The 19,989-nt window shown below is 39.7% G+C and overlaps 1 protein-coding gene across 2 annotated transcripts in view; it reads left to right on the top strand.

Moving 5' to 3' along the window:
* LOC141801954 (kelch-like protein 29) overlaps positions 1-19,989 on the top strand; it is a 165,036-nt gene that overhangs the window by 48,636 nt on the left and 96,411 nt on the right. For both annotated transcript variants that reach the window (XM_074685301.1, XM_074685300.1), the window contains one exon: positions 9,569-9,877. In XM_074685301.1, the coding sequence (XP_074541402.1) occupies positions 9,608-9,877 (270 nt within the window). In that variant the 5' untranslated portion in view covers positions 9,569-9,607. The remainder of the gene's footprint in view (positions 1-9,568; positions 9,878-19,989) is intronic.

The following is a 19,989-nucleotide window of genomic DNA, read 5'->3' as shown; positions in this document are numbered from 1 at the left end:
TCGTATTCCCTCATCATCCTCTGAATGATTTGGCCTTTGCTGTGATGTGTTATCTAAAAAAAGATGATCAGGACGTGTCTGTCTCTGTCAAAGGAGGCAGTGTGTGCGTGTCACCCAGCAGTGTTTCATCCATCAAGGTGTCAGATTAAGGTACCAAGTGCCATCTCTCACAATCAGCTCATCTGTCTATTTGAATTCTGAGTGTGGTCTCAGATGAATTGAGGAGGCAGATCCAGATTAGTGAAAGATCTACTCAGAATGTGCGCTGACTGAACCCTGGTTCAGTTTTCTTTTTTTCTTTTCCGTCACATGTTTACCAGAAAATTCTGTATCTGTCTCAGTAAAAGTGAATGGTAAACCTCCACCCCCCACTCCTCAGCTCCACACACTTGTGAGGTTTTGGGAAAGACACAAAACTTTTTTTTTTCCTTTTTTTTCTGTTTTGTTGTTTTAATGTGTTTTTTTTCTCCCTTTCTTGAACACAAGTTTAGTTTCTCTTCCATCACACCTTTTGAGGGAGTAACAGTTCGAGGCCCAGAAATCCCTGGTTCTTTCCAGCAGACCGGTTTGCTTCATTGATCAATTCTCTACCTAAAGAAAGTGAATTCCCATGATGCTGGGGAAAAACGAATCAAACACAGAAGATATTATTGATCACTTCTGGTGTTATTGTGTGCTTGCCAGCGTATAATGAATTGTCATGTTTTCTATGGATTCACCTTTTCTGACTGTCTTCATTCTCTCAGCCTGTATCTTCATCATCTGGTGGATCCTGGTCTGAACAGACTGCAGCTGAAGAGCATGTTTTAAAAGCCTTAGACTCTGTTTTTTAATGTTTTGGGCTGTTTTACCCACAGTCTCTCTTATCATTTAGATTTAAGGATGGAGTCCTGGAGGACCTGTCTAACAACACCATAGACTCTAAAAAATTATGGACGTCATCTTGCTCAGCTCGAAGTGAGGTCGCCACAAAAACTGCACCCCCTGGTGGCTGGCTGCAGTATAGGTCAAAAAATCCGGCTTTCCAGCCATTCCAGATGGGCTGTGCTCAAACTTTAAAAAATTAATACACCTCGTAGAAATGTTTCTCACATCCAATTGTTGTTGTGATTAGAATAAATCATTTGGCTGTCTTGTATTCAAGTCCTCTTTTTTCTGAAGTTTTGTTTGCATTAGTTACACAAGGTTAAAAACAAGGCTTTACGTCAGGTGACAGCTGCCCTTCTCATGTGTTTTTTTTTTTTTTTTTTTTGAGGATTGTCAAATATGTCGGGATATAGAGTCAAGAAGTGAGTAGACTCTCTAAAAATATATATATATTATTATTCTTGTCATGCGGCTCCACTAAGATTCTCCCAGAATCTCTCACAGTCTCTACCGTGCAGACTCTGGCTGCACAACTACTTCAGTGGCTGCGCCTGTGACGGGGGTATTTTGGCTTTAAACCTGTACACTGGTAAATGGCGGAGCCACACTGTCCTCTTTATATACAGTCTATGGTCAGCACATTTACTGATGTGCAGATTTATTGGTGTGTATCTTGTGCGTATTTGTGGTGAACTGATAAGGACCTCACAGAGCTGCTCTTTCACAGCCTGATAAAACAATAAAAAATAAAGTTACATCACACCTGCTTCCCCTTGCTTGTGTTTCTAGGCTTATTGATGGAGGATTCGAACAATAGCTTAAACTTCATTTCATTTCATTCATTTATTTGTTTATAAGAGCAGGTTTAAAAGAAAAAGAGATAAATAAGATATGCAATGTGTTAAAGCAGGAAAAAAAACAGTTTAAGAGACAACTCCCTTAACATAGATCATTACATCTTGTTTGAAAGGGTGTAGGATGAAGTTAGAAAACTTTTCTAGTCCTATCCCTTTGTTTTTGCACATTCATAGTCTAATTTGTCAGAGTATGTGTGGGAAACCAAAACAGAAAAAAAGAAAGCGCATCACAATAAACAAAAAACAAAACACATTTTTTATCAGTTTGTTTGCTTCCATCTCACTCTGCGTAAGTTGCTAGATATCCAGGAAAGTGTGAGACCTCTAATTCTATAATGCTGTAGTTTTATTAATAAGAGGTCATAATCCAATGTGTCAAAAGCTTTTTAAGATCTAAATATATATTTAACGCATATATTTAGTTTTCTATTGCTGATGTCATGCTTGAGTGAACTTGATTGAAAGCCTTTCTTGTCATAGTTGAGGGTTCATTGAGGGTTTTCCAAACAGGGCAGGTGTACCAGCAAAGCAAAAATCACCTCAGAGGAAGTACAACACACCTACACCTTCAAAATCTATCCTTATCCATCTCTCTATTTCAAGCCACACAGATACACACACACACACACGCAGATACACACCCCCTTTACTGCTGTTCACATTATCTCACTTGCTTCCTCGCTCATGCTGTCTAGCTGTCTCTTCATCTCAGTTATGTTCTGTCCATCTGTTACACTCCTTCTCTCCTCACGTCTATCTGCGGCTCCCTGTGAATTCCCACATGGCTTAGTGAACACAGCTCTGTCACACACAGACACACACTCTGCATGCTGCATGCCACCTCAGAGTGACAGATGCTCTTCTTTAGGGTTTGTTCCACACACACCCACCTGCCAGATACCCTTTTGTTTCTGCTAATTACTGAATGTTTCTCAGGAGCAGGAGAATTACAGATCAAACAGGAGCACACAGGGTGTCTCCATGGTGATAGCAGTGAGATCACGATGATGTCCGTAACGGTTGGTCTTTATTTGCAAACACTGGCAGAGGCTCATGTTCATAGCTCTGCTCTGGTACTCTTCGGCTTTTTCTTAAAAGTCTGCTCCCCCACACAGTCTTTGACGTGCAGTTGGAACATAGTTTGCATAATGTGATTTTGATTCTGATGAATCAGCAGCTGTTATTTATCAAGAATCAAAGAGCGCCCGGAGACTGCAGCTTTTAACTCATTAGATAACTGACAGGCTAATGGAGATGCCAGTCAGTCTGTCAATCAGTCGACTCATTAGGTTTGATTACGGACATACTTTCACTTCCAGGCTTCACTGTTCATTTTGAAAACCTGGTTTTTGTTGTTGGTCCTTTTAGCACTCTCAGGATTCTCAGTCATCAGCTATTATTCACACAGTCAAACTTTCCCACACTAAATGCTGTTTTTTGTCGCCTTCAGGTATAAATGATAACTTGCTGACAGGAGTTCAGGAGCTTAAAGGCTGGCACATATTACAGGATTCTTCAACTCTTCACACATTGAGAGACCACATGCTTGATAACAAAAGACAGATCACATAAGATCTCTCTTCTGATCTTAAAGTTTGTGGTCTGCACCCCGGAGCAAACCACACACTAACTGATTCTTCAGGAGATTATCCACTTTGCCACACTCGAAATTCTAAATCCTTGAGTACTAAAACGTGATTTCGGTTGAACTAGACATGCACCGATTAGTGTCGATTTCCTTAATTTTGAGGGATCAGGATCAGGGATCTGTGATCGACCCATCCTTACATATGAAACTGATCTTATATACCTCCAGGAAGGCATGACAGCCAGCCTTTGTTGCTTTTTGCTCTGAGACTTAAAACTCAGGACACTTTATTGATTGTTTAAGTTAAAACATAAAGAGTTTATTGTTTCACAGGTATTGTTCAATGTTTTTTTTTTAATAAGATTGGAGCATTGAAGGTATATGCTGTCAGTTATAAAAAATTAAAATCGATATCAGCCCAAATTGGTATCGGCAGGTCAGGCTTTTGAAAGATCTGTGATTGGTTGTTTGCGGCCTCTAAAATTTGGAACAAAAAGAAAAAAACACACACAAAATTGAATAAAACTGTGGAAAAAGTTGTGCAGACGGCAGGGATATGGGCTGTATGAGTTACAATTTAAGTTTGAGGTGAGTAAAGTTGTCACAAGTGTAACAGATATATTTCTTACTTCCTCTTCTGTCAGTCAGCTGAGCCAGCTCTCGTCTTGATTGGCTTTGCTCTTGTACATGTGGCATCACACACTGTACTTGCTTGGCTCCTCTCGGAGCGCCCCACACACCACAAGATTTTTAGTCACAAATATTAAACATGTTCATTATCTATGATCTCTCAGTCTGAGGCCTTTCGAGCAGTCCCAACGGGACGCAATCCTTCCTAACAGACCCCACACCACAGGAAAATCACACACGATGTTGTCTGCAGACATCAGACATTCAGGTCTTTGCTGGCTTTGATCATAAGGGGGAGATCAAAAATCAGCCTGATTATCCTATAGTGTGTACCTGCCTTAAGAGCAGCATTAATTACTGCAGCATTTGCCTGAAATGATGTCATTAGTCTCCTATAAAATGATAATGAAAAAAATACTTTGTAAGATGATTTGGCTTCACATGCTGGCCGCACTACAAAAATTCTTCTAAAAAGCTGCTGTTCTCTCCAGGACTGACACTGACTTCATTGGATGTGAAAGAAGATGGATAAACCTTTATTGGCACATCCTCCCTGTAGCAGCAGAGCCAGAGCACAGCGTCACTGCTGATGTGATGTATTCAAGCGCTTATCTGTGTTGACAGTCCACAGGTTTGCTGGATGTTGGTTTCCACAGGCACCTCTGGAAGCAAAATTACTTTAACCCTCCAACACAAACAGGGCATGCATACTGAGTTATTTTAAGCTCATGCAACAACACATGCTCACATGTATCTCAGACTTTAGAGTTATGGCAGAAAAAGTCGCAAAAAGTTGTTAATTAGTTTGCTAAATCCTTTAGTTTACTCGGGGCAGTATATGTACATGGATTTGTTTCAGCGCCAATCGTTTTGCAGGTATCAGTTAAAAGCCTCTGGTTACACAGCACATTGACATGTAAAGTGTAAGTATGACAGAAATACACTCACAGGATTGTGCTCATATTGGAATGCAGCATAAAGATTGTGTAGATGCCTCTTCGGTTGATGCATTTTAAAGCTATGGTCTATGATCTGGAACCCAGTTTGGCTGATGAGACACATTTGAAAAACGCAGCCTGCCCCCCATCACTCACCCCTCCCCTCCGTGTTCCAAGATCCCGCCCCCCAGCTCGTATCGCCCTTCCTCGCCTCCTACCAACACGCCCCCTCCGACAGAGCAAGAAGCCGGCTGGCTGGAAGAAAATGTAACAAACAGAACAGTCAACCCCCTGGTAGCTTTTTCAATTGGACCGGCGCAATCAAAATCATAATTTAGTGGGGCGAAGCAGGTCTGGCGTTGACACTGCCAGCTGATTTGACTGTGGGCGAGGCTTTACCTTTCTTGGCGTGTCTTCACCAGCTCAGTTCACAATGCTTAAGATGTGTGGTTGACTTATTCTGACCAGCAATGTTCAGTCATTAGCCAGTATAGGCACAGAATAACCTGATTTATTCAGCTGACATCTCCCACTGTAGTAAACAAAGTAATCACCTGTTCAACAGAAATTCGGCTGTCACAGCGTCAGTCTTCAGTTCCAAATCCCTCTGCAGCTTTTTCCACCAGTTGTACATTTCTCCAATATTCAGTGTCTGTTTGCACCCGTATCGCTCTTAATTCTTCCTGGCTTCGGCCTTTTCTCGAAACGTTTTTGTTTTCTTCCCTTCGCTGTGGAGCGTAACAGGTTGGTTTCAGTCTTCTCCAGCTCCATGGCGCTTCAGTAGCTGAGCAGCTAGCTGACGTGAGAGGGGCAGTGGGGAAGGACGAGGCGGGACCATAAGGAGGACGGTGCGGAGCAGGAGAGACAGGGGATTGGATGGACTCACGCACAAACCCAAAATAAGAACGGTGGTTCAAAATGGTCAATTATTATGCCGTTTTGCAGCTGATGTACTGAATGGTTTTTTTTTGTTCTTTTTGCTTTTTATATTGCTTAGATGGGACCATAAAAGCCTTATAAACTGTGTTATAAATAATTACCAAGCTTCCAAATCGTAAACCATAGCTTTAATGTAAAGCATGCTGATTTGAAAGAAAATTCACAAATAACAAGATTATTTGTTTGTTTAAACAACTACTACTACTACTGTTTTAACTCTACTCATGTATTTAACCACTATGGGCAGTGTTGTTTATTGAGAGAGGTGATAAATATTGAGCTCAGGTTCAACAGCGACTTGACTTGACTCAGAGTCTGTGGCTCAGAGGTAGAGTGGGTCGTCCTTTGTTTGATAAGATGGTTGTCCTCTCCTCAGTCCTCGTCCTGGGCTGTCAAACCTTCTTTCAGCGCCTTTTCTGCATAATGTGATAGTTTTTTTTCCTCCGTGCCTTTGTCCCTGGAGCTTTACAGGAAGACAAAAAATTCTCATAAGGCGCAGTGACATACCCACCTCGCTCTGAGAAATCATTGATAAAAATAATTGTACCGAACTGTGAATGTGAAAGGGGACTCTTATAGTGATAAGTTTCTTTTATTTCTTCTGCTTTTTGAGAAGAAATTTCTGTCTTCCCTCTGATTTCTCAGCTGAGGCGTGGAGCTCCGCTGATAAGAGAATATTACCTGGCATTGTTCACTTCAACTCACACCCTGTTACTCTGTCTGTGTCCAATATTTTTTCTGAGATTAAACAAGCCTGTTCTTTTGTCGTCCCTTGAAGTTATTAAAAGGGGTTACAGCAGAAAGCGAGAGAGGTTATTGGTTCTGAGCTAGCCTGAGACAGCTTTCACTCAGCTTGCTACATTGTGGACAGAGCACAGCCTGTATGGGAGGGAAACAGGTGAAGTTGAGAAAGAGAATAAAGAGCATGGAGAAAACAAATGATGGGAAGCTAAAAAAATAGAAGACATACAAAATAAAGTGAGTGCTGGGTAGGTGAATATAGAGGTCGGTGCACCTTCCACAAGCTGCATTGTGCATGGCTTCCAGCAAATCTTGTTAAAGAAATTTTAATTTTCAACGGCCTGCTCAAAGAGGCTCACATAAATGGTGGATACTGCTGTATACACAGCCTTACACTTGTCATAAACGCTGCTTTTGTAAAGGACTCACACACATAGCTGCACACACAGATGTTGGTATTTCAAAGAATTCATTCCTCACTTAGGTAAGAAACAGTGTTACAGACCTTTGCCTGCAGGATAAAGTCCGATCATGATCCTGCTGTCATCCTCTGCTCACAGCCCTGTGGATTTTGCAGGGGAGATGGCTAACGCTGGTTTGAGCTTGATATTTATTTCATCCGCTATCAAGGGCTCAGGAAGCATCACCTGCCTTCTGTGAGGAGTTCAATGTGTCACACTCAGTGATGAATTTCACTGAAGTTTGTGTTTGCGGTTTTTGTTTGTAAATTTGATGCCTCTGATAAGGGGAACAAGAACTGTTATTGAAATGATGCAGCTTTTCATGTCACAGTCTGTCACACTCAGACTGAGAGAGCCATGTCTGAATGAAAAAGGAGCTTGAGTCTTTCTAACAGCATATGTTTTTAGAATTGTATATAAGTAAACAAAGAAGACAATTAAGGATTGTAATGTAAGATTCATGAAGATGCACTTACTTTGGTAATGTCACAGCGTGCATTTGACACGTAGCTGGTTAAAAAAGTCATCAGTGCTGTGACAAACTTGTTAGTAAACACACTGCAGCACTCACTTACTTCCTTTGACCATAGCTATGTAAACACACTCACTCCCTCAGCAACCACCTGTAGCATTGCGTTTTTATGTGGGAGTGACTTGAGAGCCATGCACCAGACTTGGCATGTTAGCAAAAGCTATTCACGAGTATTTAACACATACCTGGTTTGCAGAAAGCCAACTTGCGTTGCTCTTCGTCCCGTGCTGCTCTCAAAGTTCCCAAAAGCGAGTGAAAGTGACGTTTCATTTAGTAAAATGCTTCATTTGTTTGGGCGTTTTGTTTCGCTTAGGTTGTGTTTTTCCTTGTCCATGCAACGTCCACTATCGTAGCCACTCAGGATGGCTTCTTCCTCAAACTACCATCAACACCAAGCAGCAACCTCTGGTCTAAGAATATGAGACAGTGCTATCACAGATTTTTATTTAAAATCACTCATGGATCACTGTGATTCAGAAATTATTGCATGCACAAGACCCTGATGGGTACCAAATTAAGTACTTAAAGGTACCACCTGAATTCTGTTTGTGCCACTGAGTACTTATTTAGTAAAATCCAAGCAGCAACTTCTGGTCTAAGAATATGAGTCAATGCTGAAGTGCTCAAATCTGCTGTTTCCAAGTGTCCGCTTGAGGCTGACTCTAAAAGTACGGGAAGTCACAATCATGCCAAGCCAAAAGAAGCTGTTTTCAAAGCAGAAATTAACCTATTCACTGCCTGGTTCAAAAAACGACTCCTACCTGAGTTGCTAATTTTGCTATCGGCACACACTGTACAGGGGGTGAATTTTTTTCTAACTCTACGCTTCAGAGGATATTAAGATCGCAAGCTCGCCCAATCAGAGGCATAGCTCGGGGTCACGCGACCGACAGGTGCCCTGTAGCCGTACGCGAAGCCCTTGCCACTATCAATATGGCCGTGATAGCCGATCTGCTTCATTTTCCATTTCAGAAACAAACGGGTGACGTCAGGGAAACTACGCCCATGTTTTTGTATAGTCTATGATCAACATGCAAAGTCACTTGCACACTGGGTGTGCTGTTATTGGCTTACGTAACCACACCCACTCTCCACCCAGAAACATCCTGACACAACCAAAACATTAACATACAGGCTGAGGAGAGGGTTCGACACTGACACTAATGTATAGAGGCCCATAGGAAACGATTAAGCAGGAATATTCCTGTAAAAGTTGACATTTTAATTTTTCAGGAAAATCCTGCAGACTCTACCTTTCAAGCCTTTACTTAATATGACTTGAATCAGGCTTCTGCAGATAGGAAAATATTGTTGCATGGGCATGATGTGTTCCTGTCTGTCATTATTTATGTGATTGAAAAGCCCTGGACATGGAGTATTAGAAGCTGTAGGAGTCATGTAGTTCCATACCACATACTGATGTAATTTCAGCTCACTGTTACCTCTTTTCAATCACAGCTTCCTCTGCCAGATAATGAAAGAAACCCTCACATGCACTTCAAGAGTGATCTGATTGAACTGAGTGGTTATCAGATGTATGAGATGAGCTGTAACTGCAGGAGTTTTTCTCTATTCGGATGAATGAGTTTTTGACTGCAGGGTCCTAATACTGCTGCACTGTCCTCAGGAGAATCTCTGAGTCTGAACCTTTTGGTCTATCTCTCAGCCCCGTTTCTGTTTTTACTTCTTGTTTTTTGAGTGGAGATACCTCGAGACAAGTTAGCTCATTATGATTTTGGCTCAGATTGTTTTTTTTTTTCAGACCTGTAAGGCAGTGCTAGTTTTTCTCTCTCCTTTCACAGCTCTCAGTAATGACTGAATAAAATATCAACAAATGAATCTCACATCAGCCGGGTGCATTCGGAACAGTTTCTATCAACATTTACATCATATTTTTACAGTATCTTACTTGTCGGTCTCATGCTCCATGTATTTAACTGGAAAAAGCAGACTCAGTTGAACAAAAAAGTTGGGAATCAACTTCATCTGTCCCTTTTTTCTGTCTTTTTGTACAGGCCTGCCTTCGTTGCTTCCTCTGAAAGGAAGAGGAAGTGATGTCACGCCACCACCGCTTTGAGAGGGAGTACAGAGCACCGTGGGAGCGGAGAGACATCCGTCCTTCTGGCCTCCATAATGGAGGAGCCAATCATAGCTGTGCTTCTGCTGTTGTGAACGGCAACAACCGCCCAGGGCTCCTCCCCCTTCCTGTCATCCCGTCCCTCCTCCCAACCCCGGTATCAGTCGCTGTGACAACGTCAAGCAGTGACAAAGTGGTGAAGAGAGGCATTGCAGCAGCAGGATCTGTGCCCCCTGTCCTGGCCAAGGTAAGAGCTTCATCCAGTCTGTCTCAGGATCTGCTTCATTCTAAGGGATGATGGAGAAGTGTCAGTGTTTTCTTCATTGCTTTCAAGTTTCTGTCCTGTGTTTGTCTCTCCCTTTTGTAACTTTGATATCAGTAAAAACTCTCCAACTCCAACTTATTCTACATGTTGTATCTATGTTAGGGCCGGGACGATATGCTATTCTCGCCATTTAATTATATTACGATTTTTGTCTTTGCGACTTTTAGTTTCCTTTTTTAACACCATAAAAAGTGAAATGATGGTGGTAACGTCTAGGTATGTCCCCATCAGGTATTTTCCCTACATTTTCCCTTCTGGTACGATACTGATACTGCAACATTGAGTAATGGCCAATACCGATCTGATATGATATCAGCATTAAACATGCATAATTTTATTACGTATTTTGTAGTATGTCTGTCATGTTAGAAAAGGCTTGATTAAGTGATATTATTCAAACTAAGAACAGTAGTCAGCAACAGTAGGTATGAGGAAAAACTGACCTGTTTATTATTAACCAATGGGTACAGAAACTGCTTTTTTGGAGATTTTAGATGCATATCCGATATCAATATCTGACTGGGACACCTCTGGTATTTTTTGCCCCAGAGTCCGAGTCATTTGATTTTAAATATCTGCCAATACCGAGCCCCGATCCAATACTTCTATTCTGATTCATCGTGCTCCCAGCTTAAAGCCCCTGCCATTTTCTGCTCTACTTTACCGCATTCAACAAATAGTGTCACTGTTGTGATGTCATGCCCTGCGTTGTTTCTGTGTGGGGTTGAGACGGTCTGACTCTGTACCACCACACAATGGTATGGAAATACTGATATGTTATTTTTCCCATTTGTTTTGACTATTATAGATCTGATAAAAAATGATAAGAATTTATATATATATATATATATATATATATATATATATATATATATATATATATATATAAATTCTTATACAACAGATCCTGACCAGGATTTAATGTCTGATTCGGATCGTGTCTGTAACCACGGGACCGCCCTGATTTCCGATCATGTGATAGTAATGTCTACAGACTACACGAGGAGCCATATTTTCCTATAAAATGCAAATCACATGAGTCAGAGAGAAACATTTCACCCCCTGCTGTAGTGACTTTTTTCAAATCCAGGTTATAAACTAAGAATTTAAGTTAAGAATTTAAATTTGAAAAAAAAAAATTGACAAAGAATCCCAATTTTGATATTGTCAAACAAAATATCCAAATACATTGATTTTCAATTTAATTCTCCCACCTGTTACCTAAGCACAAACTATCTAATTGTTCAGTACGACTATTGTTGGGATTCTGCATCATCCTGTGGTTCTGTATCACATGGAGCGTACATATAACATGTATAAACAGCATCCTCTTATGACTTGAGTTAAGCTGTTATTCTACAATCTGCAGCTTGATAAAGTTTGAACACTGAAGTTAGGAGCTGTACAGTTTGTGTTCTCCACCCCCTGTCGGACGATTTGCTGGCTGGCTGTCAGCACTGTGTGAAGAGAGGGACCTTTACCAAAATTTACATTTTACCCTCTACCCTAGCTTGGTTTCCATGGATACCAGTTATCTTTCTCACACTCATCCTCACAATCAGATCATTAGCTTTAATTTGAACTTCAGCAGATCCATGAAGGCTTTTCTCTCCCTCCAGTACCTTCTTTCTCTCAGTGGCGCCTGCACTCTCAGCGCAGAGGTAAACAAAGCTCTGCTGATTTAGCCTGTAAGTGAACATCATTAGAGATCCTGCTGAATGCACTGACCACAGACTGTGAATCTGCTCTGACACAGCCTCAGCCTCGCCTTTTGTCTGTCTGAATAATTACTCACTACCCAACAAACTCTGTCCAGCTCCCACTGCAGTTATTGTCATCATTTAATGGCTGCCACAGCGATTAGGCAGATTGGGTTGTACATTAGAGCACAACTGTCAGAGGGTAAAGTTTATGTGAGGCTGTGTTTGAGTGTGGGACAGGTGCCACAGTTTGCTTCAGTGAGGGGTTTCCCTTCCTGCTTTGTCTGGATTTGACAGATGAGGGAAAATAACAGGGAGTAGAATGATTCTGCTTTTATAACAGCCAAGGAGAAGTAGAAATACAGGAGTCTGTAACACTTTGCACTTGAGTATCTACATTATGTGGATCATATTCTTCCATCTTTCTCTTAGCTGTCTAATGGTCCTCACTGGCTTTAAGCAGCTCTTTCTTTGTCTCTGTGCTAAAAAAAACCTCTCAGGCTTCACTCCCTTTCTTGCAAAAAAACAACAAAAAAAATCAAATGGAAGATTTTTTGGTTTGTTGTTTTAGTTTGACTTCAGTGTTTTTGTCATCGGATAAAACCTCCCCTGCCATCTTTCTATGATTGCCCTGTATTATTTTGTGTGTGTTTCTCAGTGTGTTGCATCATCTCTGGATTAAGTGTTTCCTCTTGACTGTTGCAGCTTGTTCTTTGGTTATTTGGTGAGGATTTGATGGGTTTATGAGACAGAGCTACAGTTTTCTGATGAACAGTTTCACTTATAAAGTTTTTTCCATAGACTGCAAACTGAAACATGGACGTCTCACTGCATGGTCTTATCCCTTATATGAATGTTTCAATCCATCCTCTGCTGATATTTACTAAGAGCAGAGTTGTTTGTATTTCTGTCTGAGCTTTATTGAACACAAACAGGAGCCTCAGTTAAGAATAAAGACCACAGATTTATGGTCGGAGGAGTGCCACAGAATAAAAGCAGTTATTTTGTAAGGGGGGCTGCGTGTTAGAGGAGATGATGTTGATTCTGCATTTGACATTTCGGTCAGTCGGTTCACATCTTGTTCATATCTCTGCTTAAATGTTAAATGTTGGTTTGGTCTCCAGCAGCAGCTTGCTCTTCAGTTGAACACTACCTCATCAGTTTCATGTTGTGGTAACATATTCTGCATTGATCTGCATTGATCTCAGCAAGGTTAACTAGCTGATATATGGAGAAAAGTGACCGACACAACAATGCGTCCAAAGCAGAGCAGGTGTCATAGCCTCACTGATCAGAACAAAAAAAGTGTCTTTTTTTCTTTTCCTTTTTGTTTCTTTTTGTTTCTTTTCAGAATATTTCTTTTTCTTCTTGTTTTTATCTATCTATCTATCTATCTATCTATCTATCTATCTATCTATCTATCTATCTATCTATCTATCTATCTTTCTATCTATCTATCTATCTATCTATATATATATATATATATATATATATATATATATATATATATATATATATATATATATATATATATTTGCCTTTTTTAAATTAAATTACAACGCACACGTGGTCCAGTAAACGATGCAGCCATGAATTTGATGGCACATTTTTTTGTTAATGATGATTCTCTGCCCAAATGTATGTGTCCAAACAGCTAACATCTTTCATGATCACAAAGGTAAACTAATAAACTTGGTGGGGCTGTAATGACGAATCGATAAAATTAATTAGTAAAAGCAACGACAACGTTTTTCTGTAATTGATGCACTGTGCTGCATCATTACTGTATTAGTTTCTCTTCAGTTTATTTGTCTTCTTCCTTTTTGTCGGCTGATTTAGCGGATGGCAACTAGCTAGAGGTGCATTACCGCCACCTACTTGACTGGAGTGTAGATTACTTGGGCCATTGGGCTGTATGAGTCACATGTAAACAGATCAGCGTGGCAGAGGAAAAGACGAGGTAAACAAGTAAAGGAGAAGCTGTTCGTCCAAAAACCCCCGGAGCTTGGGAATATTTCATGCTGAGTAAAAGTAATCTGGGTGTTAATTGACAACAATGACCTTGGATGGCACGGCAGTATGACTGCAATGATCCAGCACTTAAGACACACACATGTTAGGCTCATCGATGATGAGCCGGGAGCTCAACAGTGAGGCCAGTAGCCTCACAATCTCACATACACTCCTTTGGTAAGTTGTGAAATGTATGGTTTGTCTTTTAGGACTTGTTTTGTCTTTTTATTACATCGTCATCTCGTTTGAAAACCTTGAGGAGTTCACTAAACTAACGTTAGTATTAGCGTTAGCTGCTACAGATAGTGGTAGAGTAGAGGGGGTGAACTGTTTGACCTGCAGGTAAAAAGATATAGGACATGTTTTTATTTGCCTTTTTGGCCCACTAAGTTCTTAAACTGATGACATTACAATATATTTTCTGTTATTTTGCCCATACTGTAGATTCTTTCACATTTATATCACTTATGCTTTACTAATGTAGCATCTGGTCAATTTATGTTCAAATATGTTGTTTCTTTGTATATTTCTTTAAGCAAACAATAGTCAACTAAAATAACAACGCATGTTTGGTTTTGGGAATTTTACAATTTGCATTCTCATCCTTTTTTTCCTCCGAGTCATTGATTAATCGTAAATATAACCGGCAGCATGATCGATTACTAAAATAATCGTCAGTTGCAGCCCTAAAACTAGGGTTATAAGAAGTATTTTTGTTATTTTTAAGAAAAAAGACGAAAATAAATTTGAGTTGAGATCAAGTTTTCTTTTTGATAGTTAATTTTTTTCTGCTCATATCCTTAACATCTATGATCCTGTCATAAAGTTTAGTAAAGAAAATGTTGCTGATTAAGAAATGGTAAAGGATGTTGTGTTCCTTTGTTTCTGTACTTTTGTAGTTCTATAAGGTTTGATTTGAACTTATATCAAACTCTTTAACATTTCCCTTAAACCAAATGTCAGAAGCTGCTTTGTATCTTCTCTTGAGGTTTGTAGAGGCTAACAGTCTCCTCACTCTGCTCTGTGGAAATGTCCTACGTTGTTTTCCTATCACAGACTAATGATGTGTCATTTAAATTTGTTGTAGGAATGTCTCTAGATTTCAGCTCTCAGAGGGCCATTCTTAGACTTATCAGCTCCTAATGTCTAACTGCACCCCTTATTTATCGTCTGCCCCTCTCACCCTACACCCAAGGGCTTGTTTGTAAGTGGGTATAGTGCCTCTTCATCTGACTTTAAGTTTTGACTCAAGGGTTTTGGATTGCGTAAAGCTGTCTGGAGGTGTGTTATACTTTTGTTCCATATAAGTGGCTGAGTGGTGTGTGAAGAACTTTTGGCATGTAAAGTCACTTTATTTTAATTCAAACTGAGAAAAACCTGTCGACTTTCTTGTCTATCTCATTCTTCCTGTCAAAAGCATCCATTCATTACAAAGGATTAGCTGTTGGTTATTGACACATTTCTCTCAGGTGTGAAACATGCAGCATTGAAAATGGTTCAAGAGGGGCTTGCTCTCCTGGTTTCTTGTGGATTTAGCGTGTATTTGGAAAAAGCCATCACTGGATATCAAATTGGAATCTGTGTTCAAACCAGAGCGATGAACGGCTCAATACAAGCAACATGGTCATCGTATTGTCTAAGGCTTTCCTTCATCAAACTGCCTGTATGTTTCTGCGCTCTGAGTCTAGTTGGAAAAACTTGAACTTTGTCATCCCTCATCAGTAACTCTATTAAAACAGTAAAGTAACATGGGTCAAACCATTTTTCCTCTCCCATTACATTTTCATTGATGGTTTTATCTCATCAGAGGATCTTGACCTCAGTCCCTTCAGACATGACTTTTCTTTGTTGGAGCATAGATCCTGATTCCTGCATGTCATAGCCGCCTGCTGAGGGAGCCTGTGTGAAATTGGATTGCTGATCCTTTGGTGTTGTGCGGCAGAGGTGTTATATGGGATTACAGCAGCTGGTTGTACCAATGTCAAAGACAGCTATTGGAAAATCCCCAGCACGTCACAGGTGACGTTTGACTGCTTACCTTCATTGTACCAAGACTGGAAATGCTCTTATGGCAACAAGAACACAGACTGCTGAACAACAAACATTAAGCTTAAGGCCACGTGCTCCTCTTTGAATGAGTCGCTGTTGATCCTGAGGGTATTTGAAGCAGCTGCCATCTCAGACAGGCTTTTATCATTTTCATGACTGCTATTTTACATGTCATGCCTATGTTTACTTATCTAGGATGAGAGGTTTAATCAGAGGAGAACGTATGTCTGGGGTAATATACTATTCTCATGATTGGGTTATATTACCATTTTTGGGGTGCAGATTCAATTTAAATTGTGACTCTTCGATATTTGTGACTTAACACAAGACCATGTGAAAAGATTAATGATGTCTAACTTTTTTCAATCCAGTTTATAAACAAAGACTGAGATGAAGAATTTGAATTTGAGAAAAAAACAAGATTGGTAACACTTTACTTTAGAGGTCCTTAAATTTCATCACATGTAGGTAATAATTAGGCAAAGTTTTTTCTTATTTCTTTGAAAGTACCTGAAATTTCTGAATTTGGTGAAAATTAGCACATAACTTCTGGCCAGATTCTGTTTTGCAGTGCGCCTCTACTTGCAGTGTCTATCACAATCAGGTAAGGCCAATTTACAACCCCACTCTTGTTGAATATCACATCTGAAGCCTTCAGTTGTATCATGTAAAACAGCACAGGCCTAATCATAAAGGTATTTCATTTTGCATGTGATCTCAATTATACATATCAATGAAAATTTAAATAACAAATAGCAAATTATCAACTGCTTATTGTGAAATTGAATTATTCACTTAACATTTCAAAGGTAATTATTAGAAGAAACAATGAACCTAACTTCTGTCTTCAAGAACTAAGCAGCTATTTATCACCTGCTTCTCTGGAAACAGCAGAAACATTGGGATATTTCAAAAAACATTTTGTGGTGGGTTGTAATTTAATTTCAAATAAGTTATTTGCTAATTGTCACCTTCCTACCTTGGAGTAAATTTCAAAGAAACTTGGATAAAAAGCAATAACCTACCAATTGCGACTTGCATTAATACATTTGGACATTATTTTTTTAAAAAGTTATGTGCTAATTTGAAAGAAGTTACAAAAAAAACTTTGTCTTATTAATAACAGTAATAATAAAGAAAGCCTCTTGCAGGATTTATTGCAAAAGCCACCAGTTGAACCAGACATCTTGAAAAACTGAACACTACACCAAGAGACTAAAGGTTGTTACTACACAACAGAAGAAGAGGGAGGTGGATATGGAAAAGTCTGTACTTGATTGTAGGTCAGGTCTTAAATCTTTTACTTTCACTCTCATCTGCTAAAAGATCAATTTTCCTGACTTTTTTTTTTTTTTTTTTATAAAGGTTTGTATAAAAACATTTACAAGCGGCAGAGGAATTCAATGAACCAAAAGAATAACCCCTCTGCTCTTTCATCAAAGGCTGCTATTCATTCATTGATGTAATCAAACACATCACTAAATTAGCTGATCAGCTTTGTTGACTCACACTTGTCTTCAATGAGCCTCCTGCTGAGACCAGCTGATTAAAGATAAAATCATCTGCTTTATCTGCCTCCTTCCTCTTCCGCCACAGCCCCACCCTTACTTTCTCAAAGGTCCACATGTGGAGGAGTTGACATTCAGAGCGCTGGCACCTGGAGGTTAACTCTGTATGAAAGGTGATGGTGAATGCAGGCTGTTAGAGCATCAGTCATGTCATGATGAATACCAGATATCAGTGAGGAGGAGCGTCTCAGGTGAACATCTTTCTGTACAGTGTCTGACACTTCCTCAGCTTTGTCTCACACTTGATATTCATTTCTATGGAGCTCTCAGCATCAGTTACATGAAACAAAACAAACTGAGCTGTTTTTACGTCTCTCAGCTGTATTTAAATAAATGAGTTGTACCTGCAGAAAGAGGAGTTGTGGATAATTGCCCTCAGAAGCTGCCTGAGGCTAAATCCTGACTCCTGGTTTGATGTTTACTCCTGGAGTCTTATTAAATAAAGCCAGACAAAAGAGCTTTAATTTTCTTTGACTGAAAAAGACACTGACAGCGTTTTGCTTTGAAATTTATTTGCTAAACTTGGTGAGTTTTTTAAAAGGAGTATGTTCTTAGAGAAGAATAACTGAAGCTTAATAAAGACTGCACTAAGACAAAATCATTAGCCAGTTGACTCTGTGTTCCTCTTCCTCTTTGAGCTGATAACTGGAAAGAATTTAAACCACTTAATGAGTTTTAGTATGAAGAACACACAACTTCCAAGTACCAAAAACTGCAGGGAAAGTTGTTTTTTACTCTTTTTGGCTTTGGGAAGACTCATCTGAGGTGTTTGGTCCAACACTTTGGCTTGGACTGAAATATCTCAACAACTTTTTTGAAGAATTGCCACACAGTGTGGTGCAGAAATGAATGCCAGACCAAAACCCTTTTCTTTTTGCTTAGAGAGGGGGAAGCAACGGGAGTCTGTGTAGTCAGTCTTTTTCTCTGTAACAGATCAGTGTCTGGACCGTTTTTGCTTTAGTTTGACTTTTTGTGTTACTGCACTCTTAAACACCTCTCAGTTCATCATGTTCACACCAACTCAGGCTCATGTTCCTGATGTGGTAGATGGGCCAGCTGTGGCTCAGTAGTAGAGTTGGTCGTCTCTCTTTATGGAAGGCTCAAAGTAAAAAAAATTCTCTGGGATTTTTCGTTTCTTCACAACCATTGTACTCAGCATGTTTCTATTTTCTCTCATCTTCACCGTTCATCAGCTTCTGTTTAGATAAAACCCAAAAGTGACAGTCTTTGAAAATGTTTTATTTTCAATCAGAAAGACAATTGACTCAGACATGCACTGATCAACCGATCGATTGGTGCCAATTTCCTTAACTTTGGGGGATCAGCCCATCCAGACATATGAAACTGATCTTGTATACCACGGTTACATGAGAAGTTTTTGGTCTTTCCGAGTGGAATCTTTCTGAATGACTTTTCTGAAAACAAAAGTATACATGGAAAGAAATATTCCAATCTCTGGTCTACATGTGCTGCTATAATCAAACAGAATAGCCAATGGGACAAACGTAAACAAATTGAGGAACGTCTCTAGTTGCATCTTACATTATATCTAAGCATGCCCTGAAAGAACGGACCCTGACAACTTTTGGTTTGAGTGGATACATGATACCTCAATTGGTTTGGTGAAAGAAATATTCCACCCCTGTGAAACCGATAAAATGTCAGTTTTGATTGGCACTTTTCTTTTGGAATAAGGTGTAATTCTCTCCGTTTGAGCAAATAAACCGAATGCAAGCAGAATATTTGGTTCCATGTAAACGTGGCTAATGTTGCTTTTTGCTCTGAGACCTAAAACTCACATTTTATTGGTTGTTAAAGTTAAAACATAAAGATTTTATTGTTTCACATGTATTGTTCAGTGATTTTCAATAAAATACGATTGGAACATTGAAGGTATATGCTGTCAGTTATCGGTATGGGCAGGTCAGGCTTTTTAAAGATAGGTGATCAGCCAGAAAATTGTGATCGGTGCACCCCTAATTTGACTCTTTCCACAATATAGAGTGAGCTCATCTGTGTGTGTGTGTGTGCAGGTGTCAGTGCAATAGCGTAACATCATGGTGATAGGCCCTGATACAATTTTCTTTTTGTCTACCTACCTCTTCCTACACACAAGCCCATACACACAGCCACTCGAGATAGCTGCTGTTGTCACCTTGCAGGCTTACGAGTTTATTTCTTACTGAAAGGAGGAGGCCAACATTTACACCACTATGTTACCTGAGGGGAATGTGAATGCGCCCATGTAGAGACATGGCATGTTGTCGTGTAAGTAACATCATCAAGGCTATTTAGCTGGTGAATAAAAGAATAAGGTCTACGAGGCTCAATATAGAAAATAAGGCAAGGCGAGGCAAGTTTATTTATATAGTACATTTCAGCATGGCAATTCAAAGTGCTTTACAGCCAAAAAAAAAAAAAAAAGGAAGACAGTTACATTTCAATTTAAAAACAGATTAAAATTATTAAGATACAGTAAAACAATAAGATTAAAAGAAAAAAGTTGAAATAGATTTTAAAACAGATTTCAGAGTTTCAGCAGACATGATAATTTCTGGCAGCTTGTTCCAGATATTTGGAGCATAGAAGCTGAATGCTGCCTCTCCATGTTTGGTTCTGACTCTGGGGACTAAAGGCAGACCTGATCCAGATGACCTAAGTGGTCTTGGTGGTTCATACGGGATCAAAAGATCATTGATATATT

This window comes from Halichoeres trimaculatus, unplaced genomic scaffold (genome assembly GCF_033239565.1).
Source record: "Halichoeres trimaculatus isolate MK-OKI-2021-1 unplaced genomic scaffold, fHalTri1.1 fHalTri1_scaffold_13, whole genome shotgun sequence".
Classification (NCBI taxonomy): domain Eukaryota; kingdom Metazoa; phylum Chordata; class Actinopteri; order Labriformes; family Labridae; genus Halichoeres; species Halichoeres trimaculatus.
The sequence above is the reverse complement of the archived record's forward strand: the minus strand, read 5'-3'. Positions and strand labels throughout refer to the sequence as shown.